The sequence below is a fragment of the Pelodiscus sinensis genome, chromosome 4 (genome assembly GCF_049634645.1).
Source record: "Pelodiscus sinensis isolate JC-2024 chromosome 4, ASM4963464v1, whole genome shotgun sequence".
Lineage (NCBI taxonomy): Eukaryota > Metazoa > Chordata > Testudines > Trionychidae > Pelodiscus > Pelodiscus sinensis.
The window spans coordinates 73239459-73263607 of record NC_134714.1 but is presented as its reverse complement, the minus strand read 5'-3'; the positions used below and the strand labels follow the sequence as shown (position 1 = coordinate 73263607).

Below are 24149 nucleotides of genomic sequence, written 5' to 3'. Positions count from 1 at the left end.
ACTCTTCCCTTCTTCCACTGACAGAGAAGGAGCAGCGAGTCTGCAACAAGGAGTCTTTTCCCCCGAATTCCCTTCTCCTCCTCCAACTCTGCATGAATCCAGACAGCTTCAACCTAGTGTCTCCCCTTAACCAAGACACGACCACCACCGATATTATCACTCGCCGTCTCCTTGCTGCCCTAGGTACAGATCCAGATCCCCAAGGTCTCCCTCATATTCTAGGAGCTCTAGATACAGGGACGACCACAGGCGTAGATGCCATACCCATCGAGAGCGATATTCCCACTCAGTTCGCACCTCACCTTCACCAGCTCCGTTGTTCACAATTCGTGACAAGAGCCAATCCCCCACTTTTCCCTCAGCTGGACCACCTACTCCATCTGGTGATCAACCACCAATAGAACAACCCAACGTAGAAGTAGAGCACACCTCTGACACGGAAGCATTACATCACAGATCCCCTACGGACATGGTGTCTTCTTCACCAGATGATGCCATCCTCACTGGGGACACCTCACCGTCAGATGACCTGAAGGAATTGCAGGAGTTATTCAGGCTGGTAGCTGACAGCTAACGGAGGTCCAACAGAAACAACATAATCTGTTGAGAAACTTACATCCTCCCACTCATCCAAGGTTGCTCTCCCATTGGATGAGGCCATACTTGAAATCGCCAACGGCATATGACAAACTCCTGCCACGGCGCCGCTGACCAATAAAAGGCCAACAAAAAGTATTTCGCCCCAGCCAGTGGGATGGAATTCTTGTTCAACCATCACCAGCCTAACTCCTTGGTCGTTGACACATCTCAACAACGGGCCAAAGCCCCTCAATACAGAACCACTACTGGAGATAAGGACAACAAGCGCCTAGATTTCTTGGGTAGAAAGGTATACTCCTCAGTCATGCTAACACTCCGAATGGCCAATTACCTAGCACTGTTAGCAAATCACAACTTCGACAATTACGCGAAGTTAGTTTCCCTGCTCGACCACCTTCCACATACTAAGTGACAGCTGCTAAAAGCCATTATTCAAGAGGGCTACACTGCCTCTCGTTCAGCGCTTCACATCGCTCTGGACACGGTGGACGTGGCAGCAAGGACAACAGCAACATCTGTCGTAATGCGCAGGGCCTAATGGCTCCACATGTCAGTGGTTCCAAAGGAGCTTCAATCTAAAGTCGAAGACTTGCCTTTTGACAAACAATGCCTCTTCAGGGACAAGATAGACCAGCTGCTTCACTCCAGCAAAGATTCATGCACTACGCTCAGGACCTTGGGCATGTATACGCCGCCATATCGGTGAAAAAAGTACATGCTATATCAGAGGCAAAGATCTTTCTCTTATGCACAACCACGACAATACGAACACCAACAACCTAGGCAATGGCCTCAAAGACAACGGCCCCAAGCCGCCAGACCAAAAAATCAACAACAAACTAAACAGCAAGTTTGACGCGTGGATTGAGGGATTCAAGCCATTCAAATACTATCTGCCTTGAATGCCAGTACTACGCTTTTCCACCATTGTTGAAGGCCCTTTCACCGTCACTGGGCTGCAATAACAACAGACAAATGGGTCATGCAGCTAGTAACAGCGGGCTATGTAATTCCCTTCACATCCCTTCCTCCTACCACCCCTCCCCTCCCATCCGTCTTTAGGGACCTATCTCACGAACTCCTCCTCAGAAAGGAGGTAGCTCACCTGCTCGATATTGGAGCAATAGAGAGGGTACCAGAGCCCTTCCAATGGAGAGGGTTTTACTCCCGCTATTTTCTAACACAGAAAAAATCCAGGTGCTGGAGGCATATATTGGACCTTCATCATCTCAACCGATACTTATGAAAGCAACGTTTCAAGATGGTGACCCTAACGACCATCATACCAGCACTCAAAGACGACTGGTTTGCATCCCTCGATTTACAAGACGCCTATTTCCATGTGACAGTTCATCCGGCCCACAGGTGCTTCCTCCGATTCCTGGTGGGTTCTGATCATTATCAGTACAAAGTCCTACCATTCGGCCTTTCCTCAGCCCCCAGGGTGTTCTCCAAAACGCTGGCGGTAGTAGCGGCTTTCCTACATCGACTAGGGATCATCATTTTTCCCTATCTAGATGACTGTCTTCTCAGAGCTCGATCGTTTGACGAGGCCTTAAGTGCTGTCAACACAGCAAGACTGCTCTTCGACACCTTGGGTCTTATAATTAATGTTTCAAAAGTCATCTCTCATATCTCAGCAAACCATAGACTTTATAGGCTCCCGCCTCAACTCCACCACAGCACGTGCCTATCTACCCGACTCCAGATTTCGTGCTATTCAGGATCTTGTACAGGTTCTCACTATAAGCCCTACAGTCCCTGTACGTACTTGCCTACAGTTGATGGGACACATGGCAGCGACAACGTATGTCGTAGCACATGCCCGACTACATTTTTGATGCCTACAGCATTGGATATCTACAGTATATGCACCACAGAGACACAACGTGCACAGAATGGTCACTGTACCAAGCACGGTCAAGCAATCCCTTAAATGGTGGAGCATCCCCCAAAACAGGCATACTATTCCGCAGACCTCAGCCAACTATCCAGGTGACAATGGACGCATCCCTGCTCGGCTGGGGTGCCCATATGCAGGACAAACAAGCTCAAGGCTGCTGGTTGGCCCAGGAATCTCTCTGCCATATAAACCTGCTCAAGTTATGAGCTATGTACAATGCCTGCTACCACTTCCTCACTTGGATACGCAACCAGAGAGTGCAAATACACAGACAATGACAACAATCTATTATATAAACAGGCAGGGAGGAGCCCACTCCCATACTTTGTACAGAGAAGCCGTGTGCTTGTGGAATTGGTGAAATCAACACAATATCATGATTACAGCAGCGTACCTCCCTGGAGACGACAACACAACAGCATGAATGGGAACTGCACCCCGAGGTCCTGCGGAGCATATTCTCCTGCTGGGGCCATCCAGCGGTGGACCTCTTCAGCATGCAGTACAACACGAAGTGCGCTCATTATTGTTCCAGAGTGGGCATCGACCCCACATCGAAGGGGCATACCTTCCTATACAATTGGAGTCAACAACTCCTGTATGCATTCCCACCCATTCCCCTAATCCACAGGGTCCTAGAGAAAGTGGCTGAGGACAGAGCAACACTAATCCTAGTAGCACCATTCTGGGCACGCCAGACTTGGTTTCCTTACCTGTTCCACATGTCGCCTCATCCCCCGTATCGTCTTCCCAATTGGCCCGATCTCCTGACACAGAACGACGGGTAATTGCTCCCTCCACAACCGTATCGCCTCTCACTGTCCGCTTGGCTCCTGACAGGTTCCAACAAGAAAGAATAAGTTGCTGGAAAGCTGTTGACCACGTTCTCTTACACAGTAGAAAAGCTTCCACCCATAAAACTTACCTTCATAAGTAGAGAAGGTTCAGTGAATGGTGGTCACACACTAACTCGGATCCTCATGGAACGCCCCTACACTCTATTCTGGAATACATCTTGCACCTCAAACACCTCGGTCTTTCTCTGTCATTTATCAAGGTGCACTTAGCGGCTATCACAGCCTTTCGCCAACCACTCAAAGGATCTGCCGTCTTATCGCACCCCACTACAAGAAGATTCCTCTAAAGTTGACCAACCTGTTCCCTGAACACAGACAACCTCCAGGCCCTTGGAACCTAGAGCTGATCCTAGACACTTTGATGCGTCCACCGTTTGAGCCGTTGGCCACATCCAACTTCAACTCTTACTATGAAGGTTGTGTTCCTGTTAGCAAACACATCTGCATGCAGGGTAGGAGAACTGGTAGCTTTTCAGCATCACCTCCCTACACCTTTTTCACACCACAGGGAGTCATCTTACGATCACAACCATTGTTTTTGCCCAAGGTCAATTCCAGTTTCCATATAAATGAACCTATCATCTTACCCGTATTCTATCTAAAACCACACTCCTCTGAATGACATGCAGGACTTCACTCGCTCGACGTCCGCAGGGCCTTGGCATTCTATATCGAGAGAACCAGCAATATATGAAAATCTCAGCATCTACTAATCTCGATAGCTGACTGCTCTAAGGGTCGCCTGTTATCGTCACAGCAAATATTGAAAATAATAGTGTCCTGCATTACTAAATGCTATGAACTAAGAAACGTCACACTACCTTATATGGTTAGAGCCCACTCTACCAGAGCAATGGCGTCCTCAACAGCCTTTTTCAAAGGAGTTCCCATCAAAGATATTTGCCGAGCAGTAACGTGGTCCTCCGACCTTACGTTTGCAAGCCACTACGCACTAACAAAGATCATCATCTCTGACATAGCAGTAACTACTGCGATCCTGTCCTTAGCAGCAACAAATTGACTCTGCACCCTCCACCGTATGTCGGCTATTGCTGTGGAATCACCCACCAGTGGAGCACCCACGGAGACACTACCTGAAGAAGAAGAAGTTACTCACTTTGTCCCTGTAGATGCTCACAACCCGCCCTCCTCTCCTCTTCAGAGTCTGTTGTTTTTGTCTTCCAGACCTCGACAATCAGGAGGAACTTGTGGGAGCCGGACCACACAACCAGAAACGGCGTGAAAAGCCGGAGATGGCCGTCGCACATGCGCGGTCCGGCGGACAACAGCTGAAAAATCTCCAAACTATGGCGCCGGGATGAGCCCAACACCCACAGTGGAGCACCCATGGGGGGGGGAGACACCTCAAAGAACCATCGTTACTGCACAAGGTGAGTAACTTCTTCTTCCCAACTATAGACCTTTTTGCAACACCTCAACTGCGAATGCCACAGATTCTGCTCTCAGGCAGGACAAGGCAAGAGATCAGAAGGGGACACCTTCACCATCTGCTGGACAGCTCCCCTATTTTATGCCTTTCCACCAAACCCGCTTATCGCCAGAGTGATCAACAAGATCTAATCCGATCGGGTCACAGTAATCTTAATATCCCCCACCTGGCCGAGACAGCCCTGGTTCCCTTATCTACACTACCTGTCGATAGATCAATTTATCCCTCTCCTGGTGGTGCCGAATCTCCTCACACAGCACCACGGCAGTATATGTCACCTCAATAGCAAAATCATGAAAATCACAGCATGGTTTCTCTATGGTTCCAGAATGAAGAACTTACCTGTTCGGATAGAGTCAAACAAGTTCTCCTGAACAGTCATCGTCCCTCCACGAGAAGCATCTATCAAAACAAGTGAACACGTTTTCAACAATGGTGCATGATGCACAATTTGCATCCCACTACAGTCTCCATACCAACCTTACTCAACTACCTCATGGACCGGAGCAACACGGGCCTCTTCATCAGTTCTGTCTGAGTCCACCTGGCGGCGATCACAGCCTTCCATGATTTAGTAGATGGCTTCTCCCTCTTCGTACATCCCATGGTGAAGCGTTTTCTCTCAGGCTTACAGAAAATACGTCCAAACCTGCACACACACACCCCCCCCCCCCGGTGTCACCGTGGGACCTGAATCTGGTCCTTGACACAGTTACCAGGTCACCCTTTGAGCCATTATCCACTATGCCACCACAATACCTGTCTATGAAGGTGGCATTCATAGTGGCAATAACATCAGCAAGAAGGATAGAAGAAATCTCAGCCCTCATGGCAGACCAACCTTTCACTACCTATACCAGGGATAAAGTCTCATACTCAGACCTTACCCCAAGTTCCTCCCTAAGGTTATATCCGACTTCCATGTAAATGAACCCATTTACTTACCTGCCTAAACCTCATGCCTCCCCCAAGGAGGCTATATTACATACTCTGGATGCAAGGAAGACAATCATGTTCTACCTTGATAGAACTAGAGCTACCAGGAAATCGGATAGGCTCTTTGTTGTATGGTCAGGACTACACACAGGAGCAGCAGTTTCGGCATAGCACCTATCCCAGTGGATTGCAGGCTGCATACGTACCGTTTATTAACTTAGGGGCAGACAGCCACCACATCATTCCACATGTGTGATCGCCACTACAATGGCCTTTCTGAACAATATACCATTGGTAGACATTTGTAGGGCAGCCACATGCTCCTCAGACCATTCTTTTGCACAGCACTATGTCCTATACAAGGGGCCAATACCCTCCACATCTCTAGCAGATGCAGTCCTTCCTCCTTCCACTTAGACTCCAATGTCCATCTCCATCGGGCGGGCACTGCTACGCTGAGTGAAGCACCCACAGGTACACCACTCAATGAAGAAGTAGTTACTCTGTGCAGTAACGATAATTCTTCTAGATGTGTGTCTCTGTGGGTGCTCCACTACCCCGACATCCTCCCCTCTGCTTGGAGTCTACAAGGACTTTAGGTAGAAAAGGAACAGACGGGACTCATGCCGCACACACTCCATGGGCTCCAGGAGATGGGGGGGGGGGATGTTGAGTGCACAGGCACAGCGCGAGGGGAACTGCTCGCAAAATTCTCTGATCCTGGTGCAGGCCTGCACCAAGACCTGAGTGGAGAACCCACAGGGACACACATCTCAAAGAAACATCATTACTGCACAGGATGAATAACTTCTTATAGCACCATAAAAAAGTAAATCCCATCCACTCACCACCCCTCATGTGTCTCACTGATGACCTGGAGTGAGAGACCTCCAGTAGAGGCAGACTATGAAAAGCCTTGAAAATAAATACAAGCAGTTTGGTTGGCTGGGGTAGGGAAAGGGGACTGTAGCCTGTTGGGGTGCTCCTCGGGGAATGAAGGAGGCTCCCCTCATGGTCAGTGGGTGGCCACTCCAACCCACTACAAGCCCCTAAGCAGTCAGTAGCCCGGCTCTAATCCCAGGCAGGGGCTGCAACAGTCAAACAGTCTAAGCAACCAATCCATAGCCCCACCCTAACACCAGGCAGGGGCTGCAATAAGCAAGCAGTTTATATCCAGGCAATGAGTAGCCCAGCCTTAACACAAGGCAGGGCTGCAATAAGCAAACTGTTTATATACGGATAACAACTAGCCCAGCTCTAACACAAGGCAGGGCTTGCAGCAAACAGTCAGTAGCCCAGCCTTAACACAAGGCAGGGCCTGCAACAGTTAACAGTCAGTAGCCCAGCCCTATGGCAGGGGAAGGGCTTCTCCCAGGACAAACAAACCAGGTCACAGTCAGTATACCCAGGTACGTAATCTGTCTCCTTACTCAGGGAAGACTCAGGCCCTTCGCCTGTGGCTGCACGCCACTGGAGGGGAGTCTGCCACCCAATCAAAGGGTGGCAGGGGGGACATGAGCCCCTCCCTTCACCACCATGCTCCGGCCCAGGGCCCTAATAGCAGCTGGTAATCAGCTGCCAGGATCCGGGCCAAAACTCACTGACCTGTTGCACCGTGGTCAGTGGGGGATCCGATCCACTCCCCAACCCACTGGCCCCCGGCCAGACCAAGGTTGGCTACTCCTGGGCCAACTCCAATTCTCCCCTCCATCCCAGGTACCTGGTTCCCTGGGAAGTCTTCTGGGCGGCCCGGAGTAGGTTCCTCTGGCTACTACAGCAGACCCATGTGGTAATCCTCCCGAAGAGGGCCGGGAGGCCTAGGCCAGTTGTCCAACTCCGCTGGCTCTGTCTCTGTCTCCTCCGGCTCTGTCTCCTCCGCTGGCCAGGGCGGGGAGGCTTTTGGCTCCTCAGTGGTCAGGGAGGCGGAGGCCTCTGGCTCCCTTGCTGGCTGGGCCCAGACTGGCCTTGCAGGAAGTCCTTTTATATCCCTAGGCCCACCCCCTGACTTCCTCCTATGTGAGTTCTCCAGGTGAGCCCAACCTGGCTCAGAGAGGGGCACTTCCTCCTCAGGGTCAGTGGGTGGCCACTCCAACCCACTACAGGGACCCAGTGGACATACTGAAATAGAGGGGTGATGGTCAAGGCAACAGACCAGGAAAATGATCCTCTGAATGGAGAAGAGCAGAGCAGAGCAGAGCAACTTTGTATTTGGCACAGTAAGAAAGAAGGGTTTTATAGTATCCAAAACATTTATCTGGGACAGTGGAAAGGTAATATCTTAGAGTTGTCTTGCAGAAAGAATTGGTAATGTTTAGCTATAGCCTGCATGTGAACACATAGAGAGTTTGGAGTCAAAGAATCCTGTTTATGGGCCTGGATGGTGATGTCTACGGTGATCAAAAAAGGAGGTACCAGAGATGATTGAGAAGGGCAGATTAAAAACTCTGTTTTTGGCATGTTTAATTTCAGCTTGAGCTGGCACATAAAAAGGATTTCCTCTTTTCTTTCCTTTTTCTTCATTTCTTTTTTTCTCTTTTTCTTACATAGTATTCTATAAGTGTTTTCATGTTTCTCCCTTTCCTTCACTCCCTGCTTTTTCATCTCTATTTTGCTGATTCATTCTTTCACAGAACTCTTTCAGAAGAGAGAGATTTTGAATTATTTTATTCCATGTTGTGTAAGAATTATTTCGGGGTGGACAAGAGGCAGCCAGCGGGGTGGATCTGGTATGCAGCCACCTTCCCACAACCCTTAGGTAGAGAACAGCTTGTGCTCTGCTCTGGATGCTGGGGAGGAAGGCCAGTAGGAGCTGAGCAGATTTGCTGGGGGCAGGGCGTGAAGCCTTCCTCTCTCTCCCCCTTCCCCTGTACCCAGAGCAGAGCCATGTCGTGAAACTAGCCCACGAGCCTGGGGTTGCAGCAGCTGGCCTGCCTCAGGTTCCTGCAGGGCTGTTGGCTGGGCACTGCCTAGGTAAGTGCTTTCCAACCAGAGCCTGCCTCTGGCACCTCACCCCACTCTCTCTCTCTAGCTCCCTGCGTCAGGCAAGCACCCTAACCCTCTATACCCCTTTCCCCTCTCCTCCCAGACCCTGCACCCTTGCTTAGAGCCTCTCCCCCAGGCCAGAATCATCTTGCACCCATACCCCCTCCTGGATCCTGCACCTCAAGTCCCTGCCCCAGGTCACAATCATTGTTCTCACTAACATTTTCTACATTTTGGATCCTTGAGCAGGTTGAAATTTCTTATGTGCAGCACCAATATTGAGGATAGTGTGTGGATGTTCACCACCAGTACAAAGAAAAAACCTAGATTATACACACATGCACATACATAAATAAACTTGAAATACAACAAATAGTCTGGTAGCACTTTATAGACTAACAAAACATGTAGATAGTATCATGAGCTTTTGTGGGCACAGTGCACTTCTTCAGATTACTGGAGTTTTGAGTTTAGGATGTCTAGACCCAGAATAAATAGGGAAGGTGGGGCGGGAACTTCTGAACATGCAAGGCACTGCATTCAACTGTATGTAGTGGAAATCTATCAACTTCACAAATAAATGTGCACAGATCCATACTGACATCTTCCTTTCCAAGTGCAAACAAATGGACATGATACTTAAAGGTCTAAGGGTGAAAAACCCACTACAATCTACATACCCCATGGATTACAGCCAAAGGTTATGCCACACTCACCAAAAAACTAAGGAACCACGGGTATGTCTACACTACAAAGTTAGTTCGAACTAACTTAGTTCGAATTAGTTAATTCGAACTAAGCTAGTTCGAACTAACGCGTCTAGAACTAAAAACTAGTTCGAACTAGCGTTTTGCTAGTTCGAACTAGCAAGTCCACATTGAGTGGACTCTGAACAGGGCTTAAGGATGGCCGGAAGCAGTGCCGGCAGGGCATAAAAGGAGGACTTAGAGCATGGAGATGCTGTCTCAGGCTAGCCGAGGGCTGCGCTTAAAGGGTCCCGACCCCCACCCCGGACACACAGTTCTAAGGGGTGCCCCGCTTGCAAAGAAGTTCTGGCTTGGAGTGCCCTGAGTGCCCACACTGGGCACATCACGCCACTCGGCCATCAGCCCAGCTGCACTTGCCGCTGGCTGCCATCTGGGGAGAGGGAGTAATTGGGGGGCTGCAGGAGAGCTTCCACCCCCAGAAGCCCGCAGAGCCAGCCCAGTCCTCCCCATCGGGGGCTCATACCCCATTCCTCCCTCACCTCCTTCCACTTACCCTTCCTTAGCCCCCCTTCTTATTGATGTACAAAATAAAGATAACATTTCTTCCAACATTGACTCTGTCTTTATTGAAAAAAAACTGGGGGAGACTGGGAAAAGGAGGTGGGAGAGGGGAAGAGAAAGGCTGGGAGAGGGGAGGGCAACTAACATGATCAGGGGTTGGGAACAGGTCCCAGATGAAGAAAGGCTACAGAGACTGGGACTGTTCAGCTTAGAAAAGAGGAGACGGAGGGGGGACAGGATAGTGGTCTCTAAAAGAAGGGGTTGGGTGGAGAGGGTGCATTCAGAAAAGTTCTTCCTGAGTTCCCATAAAGAAGGACTAGAGGACACCAAAGGAAAGGAATGGGTAGCAGGCTTGAAACTAGTAAGAGAAAGTTGTTCTTCTTGACAAAGCAAATAGTTAACCTGTGGAACTCCTTGCTGCAGGAGGCTGTGAAGGCTACAACTAGAACAGAGTTTAAAGGGAAGTGAGATAAAGTGATGGAGGTTGGGTCCATGGAGTCCTATTAGCCAGAGGGTAGGAGTGGTGTCCCTGCCCAAAGTTTGTGGAAGGCTGGAGAGGGATGGCGCGAGACAAATGGCTTGGTCATTGTCTTCGGTCCATCCCCTCCAGGGTCCCTAGGGTTGGCCTCTGTCGGCAGACAGGCTACTGGGCTAGATGGACCTTTGGTCTGACCCAGTACGGCCATTGTAAGCTCAGGGCTCAGTGTCGGGGGTCTCAGTGGACCCCCTTGATTTTCATGCACACCTGGTCCTGGGTGGCCAGGCTGGCAGCTCTCCTGCCCTAGACGGCCACTTTCCTGTGCCTAGTGCGGAGATCGTGGACGAGGTCCACGATGTCCGCACTAGCCCAGGAAGGTGCCCGCCTCTTGCGGTCCAGGGCAAGCTCCCGGGAGCCGCCAGCCTGGTCCCGGCAAGAGGGGGTGGGCTGGGGGGCATCGGGTGGGTGGCTCTGTGCCGTGCCAGGTGCAGGGTCTGCTAGCTGGGTGCTGGCAGGCTTGCACCTGGCACGGGCACCGTAGCCAGCCCGTGCCCCTTTAAGGGGTCCGGGGCCGGGAGGGGGGCATAGAGTTTCCCTGGTGTTGGCCAGAGTGGCCACCAGGGAAACCTGGGGAGGGCTAGCCTCCCACTAGTTCGAACTAAAGGGCTACACAGCCCTTAGTTCGAACTAGCTAGTTCGAACTAGGCGTTAGTCCTCGTAAAATGAGGTTTTCCTAGTTCGAACTAAGCGCTCCGCTAGTTCGATTCAAATTCGAACTAGCGGAGCGCTAGTGTAGCACCTATTAAAGTTAGTTCGAACTAACGTCCGTTAGTTCGAACTAACTTTGTAGTGTAGACATACCCCACCTTATCAGCGTTCTATGCAACAAACAGCAAAAAAATCGAGGAGCTCTCAACATTAGAAACTATCATAAAAAACCAAGCCTCCACACACACTTCATCTTTTCCAGACTTTACTACAATTCAACAAACCACCTACAAGGACCATTTCATCTCCCTTAAGAAGAAAAAGGACAATAAACTATCCAAACTGCTACATGCCTCAGGATCTCTCATTCCAGATACTTTCCACTCACCAACATCATCATCAACCTATCTAACCACTCTCTTGGCCCAGCAGAGGAATCTCTCCTATCTCACGGACTCTCCTTCTGTCCCACCACCTCTACAAATATTATTCAGTTCTGTGGAAATCTGGAATCCTATTTTTGCCTCCTCCCCCTGAAGGAATACTTCCAATACACTGATGTATAATACACTGACCTTACTGCTCCCCCCTGCCAGTCCCACAAGAGAAAGCTTCTATGTGGACCCCCACTAACAGTCATAATGAAAATTTTGATTTCTACATCGACTGCTTCCGCGAATGTGCTTGAGCTGACACTGTCAGCAAACAACATAAAACACATAACCTCAGTCATGCAGAACGCTATGGTATACACAGCCTCAAAAACAATCCTAACATCATAATCAAAGATGATGACAAAGGAGGTGCTGTAGTCATTATGAACAGGAGGCAAACAGACAACTCACCAATACCAGATTCTACAAACCTCTTTCCTGTGATCCCACTAACGAATACCACAAAAACCTGAAAAAACTGCTCATGAAGCTCCCTGATGCTGCTCAGGAACAAATTTACATTAACAATCCCCTAATCTCTGACCAGGAGCATTCTACTTGCTAGCCAAAATACACAAACCTGAAAATCCCTGACAATCCATCACCTCAAGCATTGGCACACTTACTACAGGATTATCTGGGTATATCGACTCTCTCCTTAGATCCTATGCTACCAGCACTCCTAGCTATGTCCACAACACCACTGACTTCTTGTGGAAACGTCAAAGCATCAGTAATCTACCTGAAAATACCATCCTGACCACTATGGACATAGAAGCCCTTTACACCAACATTCCACATGAAGACGGATTACATGCCATCAGGAACACCACCCCCGATAATAGCACTGTACATCTGATTACAGAGCTCTGCAACTTTGTCCTCACCCACAACTACTTCCAATTCGGAGACAATTTGTACTTCTAAGTCAGCAGCACAGCCATGGGCACCCGCATGGCACCACAACATGCCAACATCTTTATGGCTGATCTTGAATAAAGTTTCCTCAGCTCTCGCCCCTAACATCCTTACTTTACTTACACTACATCAATGACATCTTCATCATATGGACCCACGGAAAAGAGACTCTTGAAGAATTTCACAAGGATTTCAGCAACTTCCACCCCACTATCAACATCAGCCTGGACCATTCCACACAGGAAATCCACTTCCTGGACACTATAGTACAATTAAATAATGGACAAATTTCCACCACCCTATACCGGAAACCCACTGACCGCTACACTTACCTTCATGCCTCCAGCTTTCATCCCAGACACATTTGTCAATCTATTATATACAGCCAAGCCCTAAGATACAACCGGATCTTTATAGAGCATTCCTAAAACTGAAAAACCCACGTGGAGAAGTGAAAAAACAGATTGACAGAGCCAAAAAAGTACCCAGACATGAACTACTTCAAGATAGACCCAAAAGAGAAAATAACAGAATTCCACTTATTACCTACAGTCCACAACTCAAACCTCTCCAACACATTATACACAATCTGCAACCTGTCTTGGAATATGCTCCCTCACTCTGAGGCCTTGGGGGAAAAGCCTATTCTTGCTTACAGATAACCCGCCAACCTGAAACAAATTCTTTCCGGTTACCATGCTACACAACCACATCATAAGCATCCAGGAACCCAGCCCGCAATCAGCCGCAGTGCCAACTCTGCACACATCTATACAAGCGAATTCATTACTGGAGCCAACAACATAATCTACCAAATCAAAGGCTCATTTAATTGCACATCCAGTAATTTGATCAATGCCATCAAATGCCAGCAATGCCCCTCTGCTATATATATATTGGACAAACTAGACAGACCCTACAGGGAAACAATCAATGGACACACATCAGATACATGCAAAAGGAACGTGCAGAAACCTGTTGGGGAACACTTTAATCTACCTGGTCACACTTTAAAAGATCTCCAAATCACTGTCTTGTTACAGACCAATTCTACAAGCCAAATTCACAGAGAAGGGTTGTAATTACAATTCATCCACAAATTTAATTCTCACACCTATGACCTCAATCAAATTAACGGATGGCTGGGACATTATCAAACAAACAAACAGTGAAAGTGCCAACAGTTCTTTGTCTGTGTAGATTCTTGTGTTAGTACTCTTCCTCTCTAATTGCTATCCTATGATCCTTATCTGCTTCTTTTAACTATCCAATTTTAGGTGCTTATAGATGACCAGTTTTGCCTGTTTGGTTTTCCCTTTGATATTTACATACTCTCTGTTTCTTGTTTCCTGCCCCTTTCCTTTTTTCCCCTTCACCCTTCTCTCCTATTTATTTTGGGTCTGCACATCCTAAACTCAAAACTCCGATCATCTGAAGAAGTGGGCTATGCCCACGAAAGTTCATGATACCATCTATGTGTTTTGTTAGTCTGTAAAGTGCTACCAGACTATTTGTTGTTTAAGTTTATCCTGTACAGATGAACTCGGCTACCCCCTGAAGCTTCTATATATAAATAAAACAGTCCTTAAGTGTGGAAGAAAATATATTAAAACAAGGGATAGTTAACAAGGAGAAATGCTTAGGATGTTTATTTAATATGAAATCAAATAAGAAAATTAACACTACCCTTGGAATACATGTATTGTCATCTTTTCTAACAACTCAAGCTAGTAAATACACCAAAATGCGTATTATCCTCATATAGCCCAGTTTTAAGATGCTAAACATATCAATGAACTAGAAATAGTCAAGCTCTCCTTGCAAATACTAATACAATATTTACTGACACTGTAAAGGAGAGTAAAAGGCATTCACTCAGGTATATACAGATAACAATTCTCCTGGTTTGAAACTTCTGCCTTGTGTGTGTCAGCAACTCAAAGTAGATGCCCCAGAGCAAATTACCACATAGCTTCAGGGTTTCTAGACAGATGCATGTTTCAAAGAACATGCAAATAAGGTTTCAGTCTAGAAAACAATTAGCATTACACCTAGTACTTGCTTCTTCTGAGTTGTAAGAGCCAGAACTCTACCACATAGCAAAGATTTGGCCTTAATATAATACAGTATACCATATATTAATTAGTAACACAAGATTTTAAAAAATCATTAAGAGCAGAGTTTTAGATATCTGCACACCAAAAATTATTTTAAAAGAATCTTTTTCTTTTTTACTTTAATCCATTAACATCTGTGTAAACTTTGTTTGAAATATAATCATGCAAATGTCCCGTCCCTCCCCCACTTGCAGCCTGTTTCCCTCTCCTCCCCACAACTCAGCCAAAGAGGACTGCAGCAAGTGAGTCAAGACACCCAAAACAAACTCCCCTCCTGTCTCCACCTCACTTCACGGATACCAGCACCCACCCACCTCCTCTTTACCCCATCTATCCCTGTGTAATTTGCTTCCCCAGCCCATCTGGGGGCTGGGATAAAATCCTGCTTCTCAGCCTTGCAGGCACGAACAGCCTACAGGACATAGCATAAACAAATTCCCCACTTGTCCCCCACTTCATGCCAGGACACACAGCACAAACTCTCCACTGCCACCTCTCCCCCGTGCCAGCACCCACTTCTTTCGCCCGCATACCCTATGCAGTCAGATCCCCCCCGGCCCCTTCTCAGCCCAGGAGGTTTGAGGAGAGTGTTGGGTTTCTGCCTTTCCCCTGGCAAAGATGGGAGTCCACAAACTCCCCTCCCTTCCAACTCCTCTCAGCCAGTTACTCTCTCCTCCTCTCCCCAAACTCCTTACCTTACAACTCTTCCCCCCCAGCCACTTTTTCCCTCCTTCCCTCCTCATTTCCCCTCCCTGCCTGCTCTTGGAGCTCTTCTTTTTCAAGCAGACAGCTCTGTTTGAAGCTGCTTGGAGCCAGACAGCCCCTTCCCACCTGGTCAGCTGAGCTCCCTGGCTGCACGGGAGCTCTGAGCAGGGCTCATTAAACAGCTGCATGGTCACACAGCTTATGGGGAACATAAGTCACAACCCCCTCCTTCACCAAAACTCCCTCTCTGACCCCACACTACCTCTTACACGCCAGCCTCCTACCCCAAGCTCCCTTCTGCACCCAACCTCTGTCCCAGACACTGAACCCCCTCCATAGAAGTATGGTTCTTGACTACCTGCCAAAATCTTGGCGTGGCCCCCCATTAAAAATTATTGCCCACCTCTGAATTATTTGGCTCACTGAAACATTGGTATTTCACAGTATAATTTAATTCTATAATGATTGCAGAGTTAAGCATTTCCATTGTATGAATGTTATATTTCTCCCTTAACATTGTAAATTATAATTGTTTTCCATTAAGCTTCACTGATCTAGATTAATGGGGGAGTAGTCCAACATGTGGACCTTTTGAACTGAATACTTTGACTTCTCTGGCCACAAAAGGTACAACTACTAACACATCAATCTTTGAAGTTAACGTTCCTTTTTTAAAAAGTCCATCCATAATATGATGGGAAAGATTTGGATAAGCAAATCATCTCAGAGAAATAGGGGTTTGGAAATAAAGGATCATCAACTATAGTATATAGTATAATATTCCTTCAGCATATTTATTCATTGGCAAGCCACACCCATCTAGTTAAAAAATACAGACTGAATGAGAATAAATATTGAAGAAATTGTGGTGAAAAAAAGATTTTATGCATATGTGGTCAGCATGTTAGTAAAACATCAGTTATGTACCCAGAAAAATAAAGGCCAAATAGATTCTCAGTTATTTGGTTTGCATGTATTCACCACTCAAAAGGTCTCCTGAAAAACAAACAAAAAACACACTTGTACTATTTTTTTATTATTAACACTTGATAGATACATCTGGATTGATTAATGAGTCGAGTCAATAGTTTCATTCCATATGATTAAACAATCAGAAGCAACATGTCCCGGGTAGTGTAAAGAAGTCAATATAGAAAAGCTCTACTAAATAGATACATATTTTTATTATATTAGTGTATGATGTTTTTCTAAACAAAATAAGCTCAGTGTTATAATTATTAACTTTTTATTTTTAATATTACATGACAATGTCTTGTGAATCTATTAAAACTTCCCAAATAAGTAGTTATTTAAGAAACCAGAATCATTAAGGAGATAAAATTTAATTTCGAATTTTCTAAGTAGAGATTTCAAACCATGCAGATTTTTTTAAATGTGAACTATGAAAAAAAAAAAAATCCCTGTGACCCTGGCATTTAAATGAAATGAGTTTCTAAAGCTTCTTTATTGTTGCCTTGTGTATTTGATAATATACTTCAACATGGAAATGCCATAATAAAAGAATGCTTCCTTAGGGATTTATGGCTGAGAACCGTGTGTGTGTGTGTGTGTGTGTGTGTGTGTGTGTGTGTGTGTGTGTGTGTGAGAGAGAGAGAAAGAGAGAGAGAGATGTTCAGTATTTATTTGTTATTTCAAGTGTAGCTCAGAGTTATAGTTGCCAAAAGTTTCTGCCTTTTGAAGGCTTTTTGCAATCCCATAGTTCTTGATGGTTTATGCGAAATTACAGACAAATGGAGCAACTCTCTGACACAACTTTCTCTGCACTTTCTTCCATGTTGCTCTCTGTATATGTAATGCCTTTCCTAAGTTAGTCCATTAAGCCACTACCCTCTTTCTTCGTATAGGATCCCATCCAAAGCCCATTGAAGTAAGGATGTTAAATACTGGGTAATGGAATAGTCGAGTAACCAAGCGTGAATTCTTATTGGTTACTCGTCTATTCTGTAGTCCCTGGGAGTGGGGCTGGCAGCCAGTGTGCTCCAGCCCCAATTCTGGGGAGCCTCCTGCCATACCGTGCTGCTGCCTCTCCATCAGAGGTAGCAGCGTGGGGTCCCAGGCAAGAGGGAGTCTGGAAGGGGAGCCAGTTTAAAAACAATCTCCCTGTGTAGACTGGCTGACTGATCCCACTGCTATGCCTCTTATACAAAAGTAGCATTGTGGGGTGTCAGCAGCCCCTATGCACGGGGGGCCTGAGCTCCCTGCAGACAGAGGTTGGTACTTGGTCCTGCTGTGAAGACAGGGGACTGGACTCGATGACCTTTCAAGGTCCCTTCCAGTTCTAGGAGATAGGCAATGTCCAATAATTTAAATTTAGAGGCTGCTACAAGTGGAAGAGGCTGCCGCAAAGCAGCCTCTGTCCACAGCAGCCCGCACTGGCCACAGGCAAAGGCTGGTCTGGCAACAGCACTTGTCTGCGGGGGGTCTGAGCTTTCTACAGACACAGGCTGCTACATGTGGGGGAGGTTGCCGCAAAGGAGCCTCTGTCTAAGGCAGTCCAACTACATGTATTCCCCCGCCCCTGCTGCCTCTGTATCATAGGTGGAAAGGGGGGGAGCTGCAGCTGGTGCTGGGCAGAGTTGGCTTAAAAACTGGTTCCCCCCAGCACCGGCTTCCTGGTGCTCCCTGCTCCTCCCCCATGCTGCTGCCTCTTTCAGAGGCAGCAGCATGGGGGAAAGAGGAGGTTGCTATGAAGCAGCCTCTGTCCACGGTGGGTCTGAGCTCCCCATGGACAGAGGCCAGGCCCCAGCGGACAGAGCTGGGATCTCTGTGGACAGGGGCTGCTGCCAGGAACCAGCCTCTATCCACAGTGGGCCCAGGCTAGATCTCTTCCACAAAAAACTTTTTGCGCAAAAACCCTGCAGTGTAGACAAAGTCTCAATACCCAGTATGTACATAAATAGAATACATCAGTTTTCAAAGTTGACATTCAAACACATTGCAAAATAAAATGTACTAAAAACAATTTTAAAATGATGTAGCAATCCTGGGAAATATTGAGGTTGAAGCAGACGACAGCATTAAAATGTTAAACTCATCCACACAGTAAAAAAAAAATTCCAAAGAATCTGATAATGACAGTGCAATTAAAGAATAAAGCCCTAATGCTGATCATTCCTACTTGAGTAACCTAGATCTTGCCTCTCAGTCTAGCCAAGCACACCTTGCTTCTGATGCTCATTTTAACTACTACAAGGTTTTTATTTGGTTAATGAAAGAAGCATTTTCTGAACAGCTCAAATACCAAGTTAGTACTCAGAACTAATCTACGCAGATATAACAGTAAAATCATGAACAGCATTTCATGCTTCTTGATACTGGTTATGAGAATATTTTCTTCTCCCAATTTCAGGTTGGGTGGGACTATATCTGCATACAAGATAGTGCCAGATGAAATTGAAGAAATAAAGGTACGGTATTATTACAGTTTTTCAACATTGGAAATGTTTTTCTGGGGAGAATTTTTAGGGTGTTACATGGAAAAAGCCCTCCTCACTTGTTTTGTGCTTTGGAATGGACAGAGTATGTATGACCTTCTCTTAACACACCCCACCAGCTAAATACCGCAAATGGTAAAAAATGATTTTATGTATTGAATAGCTGACCTAACTAACCATCTGAAGCAGTCTCTAAAATTGTTCAGGATGAACAATAAAAATGAATGTTTGTCTCTCTGGTACATTTTAAAGGCCTTTTTTTTTTTTTTCACTGAATCTGATGATTATATTTCCTATTTTCATCTAGCTGTATCTCCAGAGGTCAAAAACATGCTTTTAATCAACCTGACAGAATCTAAACACTCAATAAGGCTTTCCCCTCTAATTTCTGATTGGTGCTTTTATTTAAATTCATTGTGGGTATTTTATTGTATTGCCAGAATTTAAAACATGACTGCCTAAAGTTAGGTCCTAAATCCATAATTAGGCACCTTAATAGAGCTGACCTGATTTTGAAAGATGCTGAGCTGATTAAGCTCTCATTAACTTTAATAGGAGGCGTTGATGCTCTGCACCTGTATAATTCATGTCATATATGTTTACGGATTCCAGAGTCTAACTTTAGATTAGGGATGTAAATACCCACTAAAGGTTAACTAGTTAAACAATATCATTTTAATCATTTAACCAACTAACTTTGGAAGGCTGGTGCACAGTGACTAGAGTCCTGCAGTTGGGGCTAGGTGACTGTGGCTGGGAGGGAGCTGCGTCAGTCGCCCCAGGGTCCTGTATCAGGACTGCTCCATCTTTCTGGAGTCCCAACTTTCTGCTTCGCAGGCAGGGAGCTGCTGCAGCTGGCCAAGGTTGCGCTGTGGAGTGGGGCTGCTGTGGCCGGCTAGGATGCTGCCAGCAGGGCCGCAGCAAGGTGTGTGGAGGTGCTTTTCCCTCCACCCAGCCCTTTGTAAGTTTGGAATGATTTGATTTTATCAGTAAAGATTGACGAGTGTTAATTTCACTGTACCCACACCCACTAAAGAAAAAATATTTCCATTGATAATAAATATTTACAGATTGGAAAGGTGAGAAAACGAAGCTTTTTAGAGAACTTTTTAGAGTTTGATGTAACAAAATTTATTTTGTATATTTTGATATATGGTAATTTGTACTTTAATTATTATAAAGGTTTAACTTTGAATCTTGTCATCTATTGTCATTAATAAATGATTGTCTGATCTTTCCTTTCTCTAACCCTCTCCCACCCAGTTTCTTGCAACTGTGAAAATTTAAATTGTTTAAAAAAGCTTAAAACATACAATCTTATAAAACCATGGACATTTAAATCTATACACATCTTTAAAAATTGTTCAAAATATTGGTCTTTTCCATCAAAATTATAAAGAAATTGAATTCTGTCAAGCCTAGAAATATTAAAACTTTTCATTTTCCCTTGGCAATCAAAAGCATATGTGAATCAGTGGAAACCCGGGACACACACACAAATTCCGACAACTTTCTGATTTTGAGAGGTGACTGGTAGCAGATATCAGTTTTTATTCACAATATGTTGTAATTCAATTTACTTTAACCAGATTCACTCAAGGAAAACAATTTAGTAGTTTGTATTGTTTATTGATATTAATAGAGCTACTCAGATTTCCACAGCCCAGAATATAGTTCACACTTTTAACAATGCCTGTGCAACCAGTACTGTATTCAAGCTACACGTATTATTGCAGATCTTAATTTGTCCAGGTGGAATCATCAAAAATCTGAACATTGTTTGAAAGCTGTGAACATCTACATCTTAAACTAATGAAGGAGTATCACTATTAACTAGTTTAAATACAAAAATTAGGGTTGGTAATTTGATTAAAAGACAAATGATTTGCAAAGTCTAGGACTGATTAGAATTTGTTTCTGACTTTCAGTAAATTTCAACAAAACTTTTTTTTAAATATAATTTTTTCCCTTCAATGATGGAAACCCAAACTCGGTGGCATTTTTCTAGAGTGTTATAAGTAAGAAGTAAAACTGGCCTGTTTTTTTCACTGTGGAAAATGAGTGGAATGGAAAAAACATGGAAGTATTAATATAATAATTAAAAGAGAATCCATTTTTATATATTTTTGGTTTTGAGGCATGATGGTAAGAGTTGCTCAGGTTTTTGCTGCTGAATATTGATCCACCGCTTTTCTGCTCTTGGTTGCTCAATTACCTGGACATATAGGGGGGAGTAAGGAGTAATTTTAAAAGTTCTGTTCTTTCAGCTCAGTACAACCTCTTAATCTCTGCAAGACGCAGTGCTTTCTGCATCTCAGAATTGTCCTTTCTGTTCCTACTGGGGAGAAGATGAGATTACAAACACATGAGAAATGTTAGTTATAGTGCTTAATATATATTACAATCATGGGCATAGTATAAGAATCTATATATTTCACAGTATTCCTGTGGATTGTTTCTATGGAACAGGCAGGCAGCACCACTTGAAGAAGCCATTCTGAGTAGCAGCTGCCAAACAGGAAGACAGACTGTCCTTGCAATAGAGGGAGTCTATTCTGTCTGATGTCCTTTTATAAAAGGAGACAGAAGGTGATGGGAGAAGTAAACAGGAGAAAGAAGAGAGGGTGAACAGAATAACAGAAGTGATTATATATATGCAAGGGTGTGATGATTCTTGGGGTACACAGGTCTGTGACACCCCTTGTTATTCCTGATTCCAACTTGAGGAAGTCCTGCTTGTGGCAACTGAATTTATGCTCCCTGATACCAATAGCTTTTCAGCCAGTCAAGCACTGTCTTCCAAGCTATGCCATTTTTTTCTTTGCCTTGCATATTAACAAGATACAGACTGGATCCACGGTCAAGTCACTTTGTAGTATTAAGCCACTTTGATTTTCAGCCACTAACACTAAATAATCACAGAAATTCTAAAAAAGCAATGTAATCCCAGCTAACCAGTTTTATTTAAAATCAATGTTCCTCTTTAATCAGTTAACCACTTAAACAATGGGGGCTGGCCTGGATGGGCTGGAGTGGCCCCCCAGCCTGCAGCGCTGCTGCCTGTGGTATGCTGCTCTGGCCAGGCCAGGTCCACTACAGATGGCCTGGCCCACTGTGAATGAGGTTGCTCTGGCCAGGTTGGAATGCTCCCCACCCACAGCATGCCCTGCCAGGCTGGAGAGGGAGGTTAGCCCCTGCTGGCTAATTGTAATCAGCCAGTTAATTGGCTAACCATTCATATCCCTAGTTATAATACAAAACAAAATAAGACATGCTTGAGCCTATGCGTATTAATATTTACCTTTCCTGCTTAATAGAGTACCTTTCCTCCCAAAGTTCAGTGTGTTTCAGAGATGGGTGACTTTATGTGAGCCAAAATCCAATTTTTCATGGAAAAAAAAATCTTGCTCAATAGGCTGTCTCATCAGTGAATGAATCCAGAGTACTCTGTATTATGCTGAAGCAGTTCTTTGTCTTCATACATGGATAGGGTAATCCATAATCTGCTCTAATGTTTCTTTTTCTACCTCCAAGTGAGTTTGAGTATTTGCAGGTGTTCTGATGGTTTTCCGTTGTCTTTTCTGGGATGGGGACAAGGGTAGATAATTGAACAATATATTACATAATGCTTGAATGAATAATCAAGACATAAAGTCTCAGGTAACTAATTTTTACTCCAAGACCATAAGAGAATAATTTTCAATATAGATACATGGATTATTCCTTAACTGCTACCCATATACACATCTGACAGTCATTAAAGCTTTGAGTAAAGGCCTCACAAGCTACAAATTGTGGATTAATATAATAAAAGTATAGACTAGATGTAGTGAGTTTGTCAGGATTGAGGCAAGGGTTCAGTGAACCTTTTTTTCAGTGGGCATCCCTGTATCATTGTGTCAAAAAGGTAAAAAATGGAATCTCTTCTTATGCAGTATAAGGCAGAAGAGAAATCACTCTTTTTATCCTTCTCCCTACCTAAATGTGAAATAAAAGCCCAGGCTTATAAGGGTTTGATAGCACAGGTAGCAAAAATAACTACAGTTTGAAATGTATGATTAACTTCACATATGGCTAAACTAAATCCACAGGCAAAGAATAGTAAGATTACCCTTTTCTAGCCTTATAGAGTGGGCAAAAGAAGTGGTTTCCTCAGTAATAAATTTAAATATGTTAGAAGAGTAAAATAATTAATTAAGTGTCTATGTATTAAGTGTATATACTGTGTAACCATTTGTGTTTATAGTGTATTATGTGTCTGCTGCCTTTGAGGGTTTACAGTACATTTATAATGTGTCCTATTGAGTGTGGATGTATGTGCATATATTGTATATTTGTATGTGTGTGTACAGTGTGTGATATATGTGATATGCCTGTCTCTGTGTGTGTGTACACTGTGAGTTTCCATGTGCTGTTAGTGTCTACATTGGGGCAGCATGGGGGAGGGGTGTGTGAGGGCTATAGCAACCCCCAAATTTGCCTTAGCTTCGCCTACCCCATAACAGCTGCTGCTGGCCAGGTCCAGCAGCCACAGAGAAGTAAGTCTGCATGAGGGGCAAGGGTGTTAGCCCTCGGACTGTGTTCCTGCCCACTTGAAGGTAGGTAATGAGTCTGGCAATCGCCACAGTGGTCCAGACTGACAAACTTTAGTGTGGGCTACTAGGTTCCACCCCCAGCAGTCACTACTCCTTGAGGACTTTGCTGGAACTGGAGCTATGTCCTCTGCCTTGGCAGCTCTTATCTGACTCCACCTTCTAATATTAACAGGTAGCCAATTAACAGGTAAGCATCATCTTAACGGGTGATGCTTACAGTGTAACAGTTAACTGGTACTCTGGGAACTGCCCCCGCCCATAGCCCACTGTGGGTGGAGGGCTGCTCCAACCCCGCCAGGATCTTGCGAGGGGTTGCTGGCTCTGCTGGCCCCATGCAAGTCTGCTGCTTCCAGCCCTGTGTGGGCTGGGAGCCAGCAGCCCCCGCCCCTCCATGGGACCAGAAGTAGCTGGGCTGGCGTGATCCCTGCCCTCGATTAGTGGGCTGCTCCGCCCACTCCCATTTAATCAGTTAACTGGTTAAACTTAACATTTAACTGGTTAACTAACTAAACGTGATTATACATCCCTTGGCTTCCATTGTCTGACAAGACCAGAGGGCTAGGCCATGTGGGGAGAGGAGTGGTGCAGGGCCATGGATGAGGGGGGACTAGAATGACGCTGGTTCCATCCCTGGTTTGCATGCATATGTGCGCTTTCTTCTATGAGTATGTGTATATTTATATAATGCATGTGCATGGCTATACCCAAAACTCCCACTTGCCGTTAGCAAAAATTAGGATGTT

The 24149-nt window shown here is 45.4% G+C and overlaps 1 protein-coding gene across 18 annotated transcripts in view; it reads left to right on the top strand.

Moving 5' to 3' along the window:
• Window positions 1–24149, top strand: part of GPHN (gephyrin) — a 535888-nt gene that overhangs the window by 172967 nt on the left and 338772 nt on the right. For all 18 annotated transcript variants that reach the window (XM_075927415.1, XM_075927413.1, XM_075927409.1 and 15 more), the window contains one exon: window positions 18727–18784. In XM_075927415.1, coding sequence (XP_075783530.1) covers window positions 18727–18784 — 58 coding nt within the window. The remainder of the gene's footprint in view (window positions 1–18726; window positions 18785–24149) is intronic.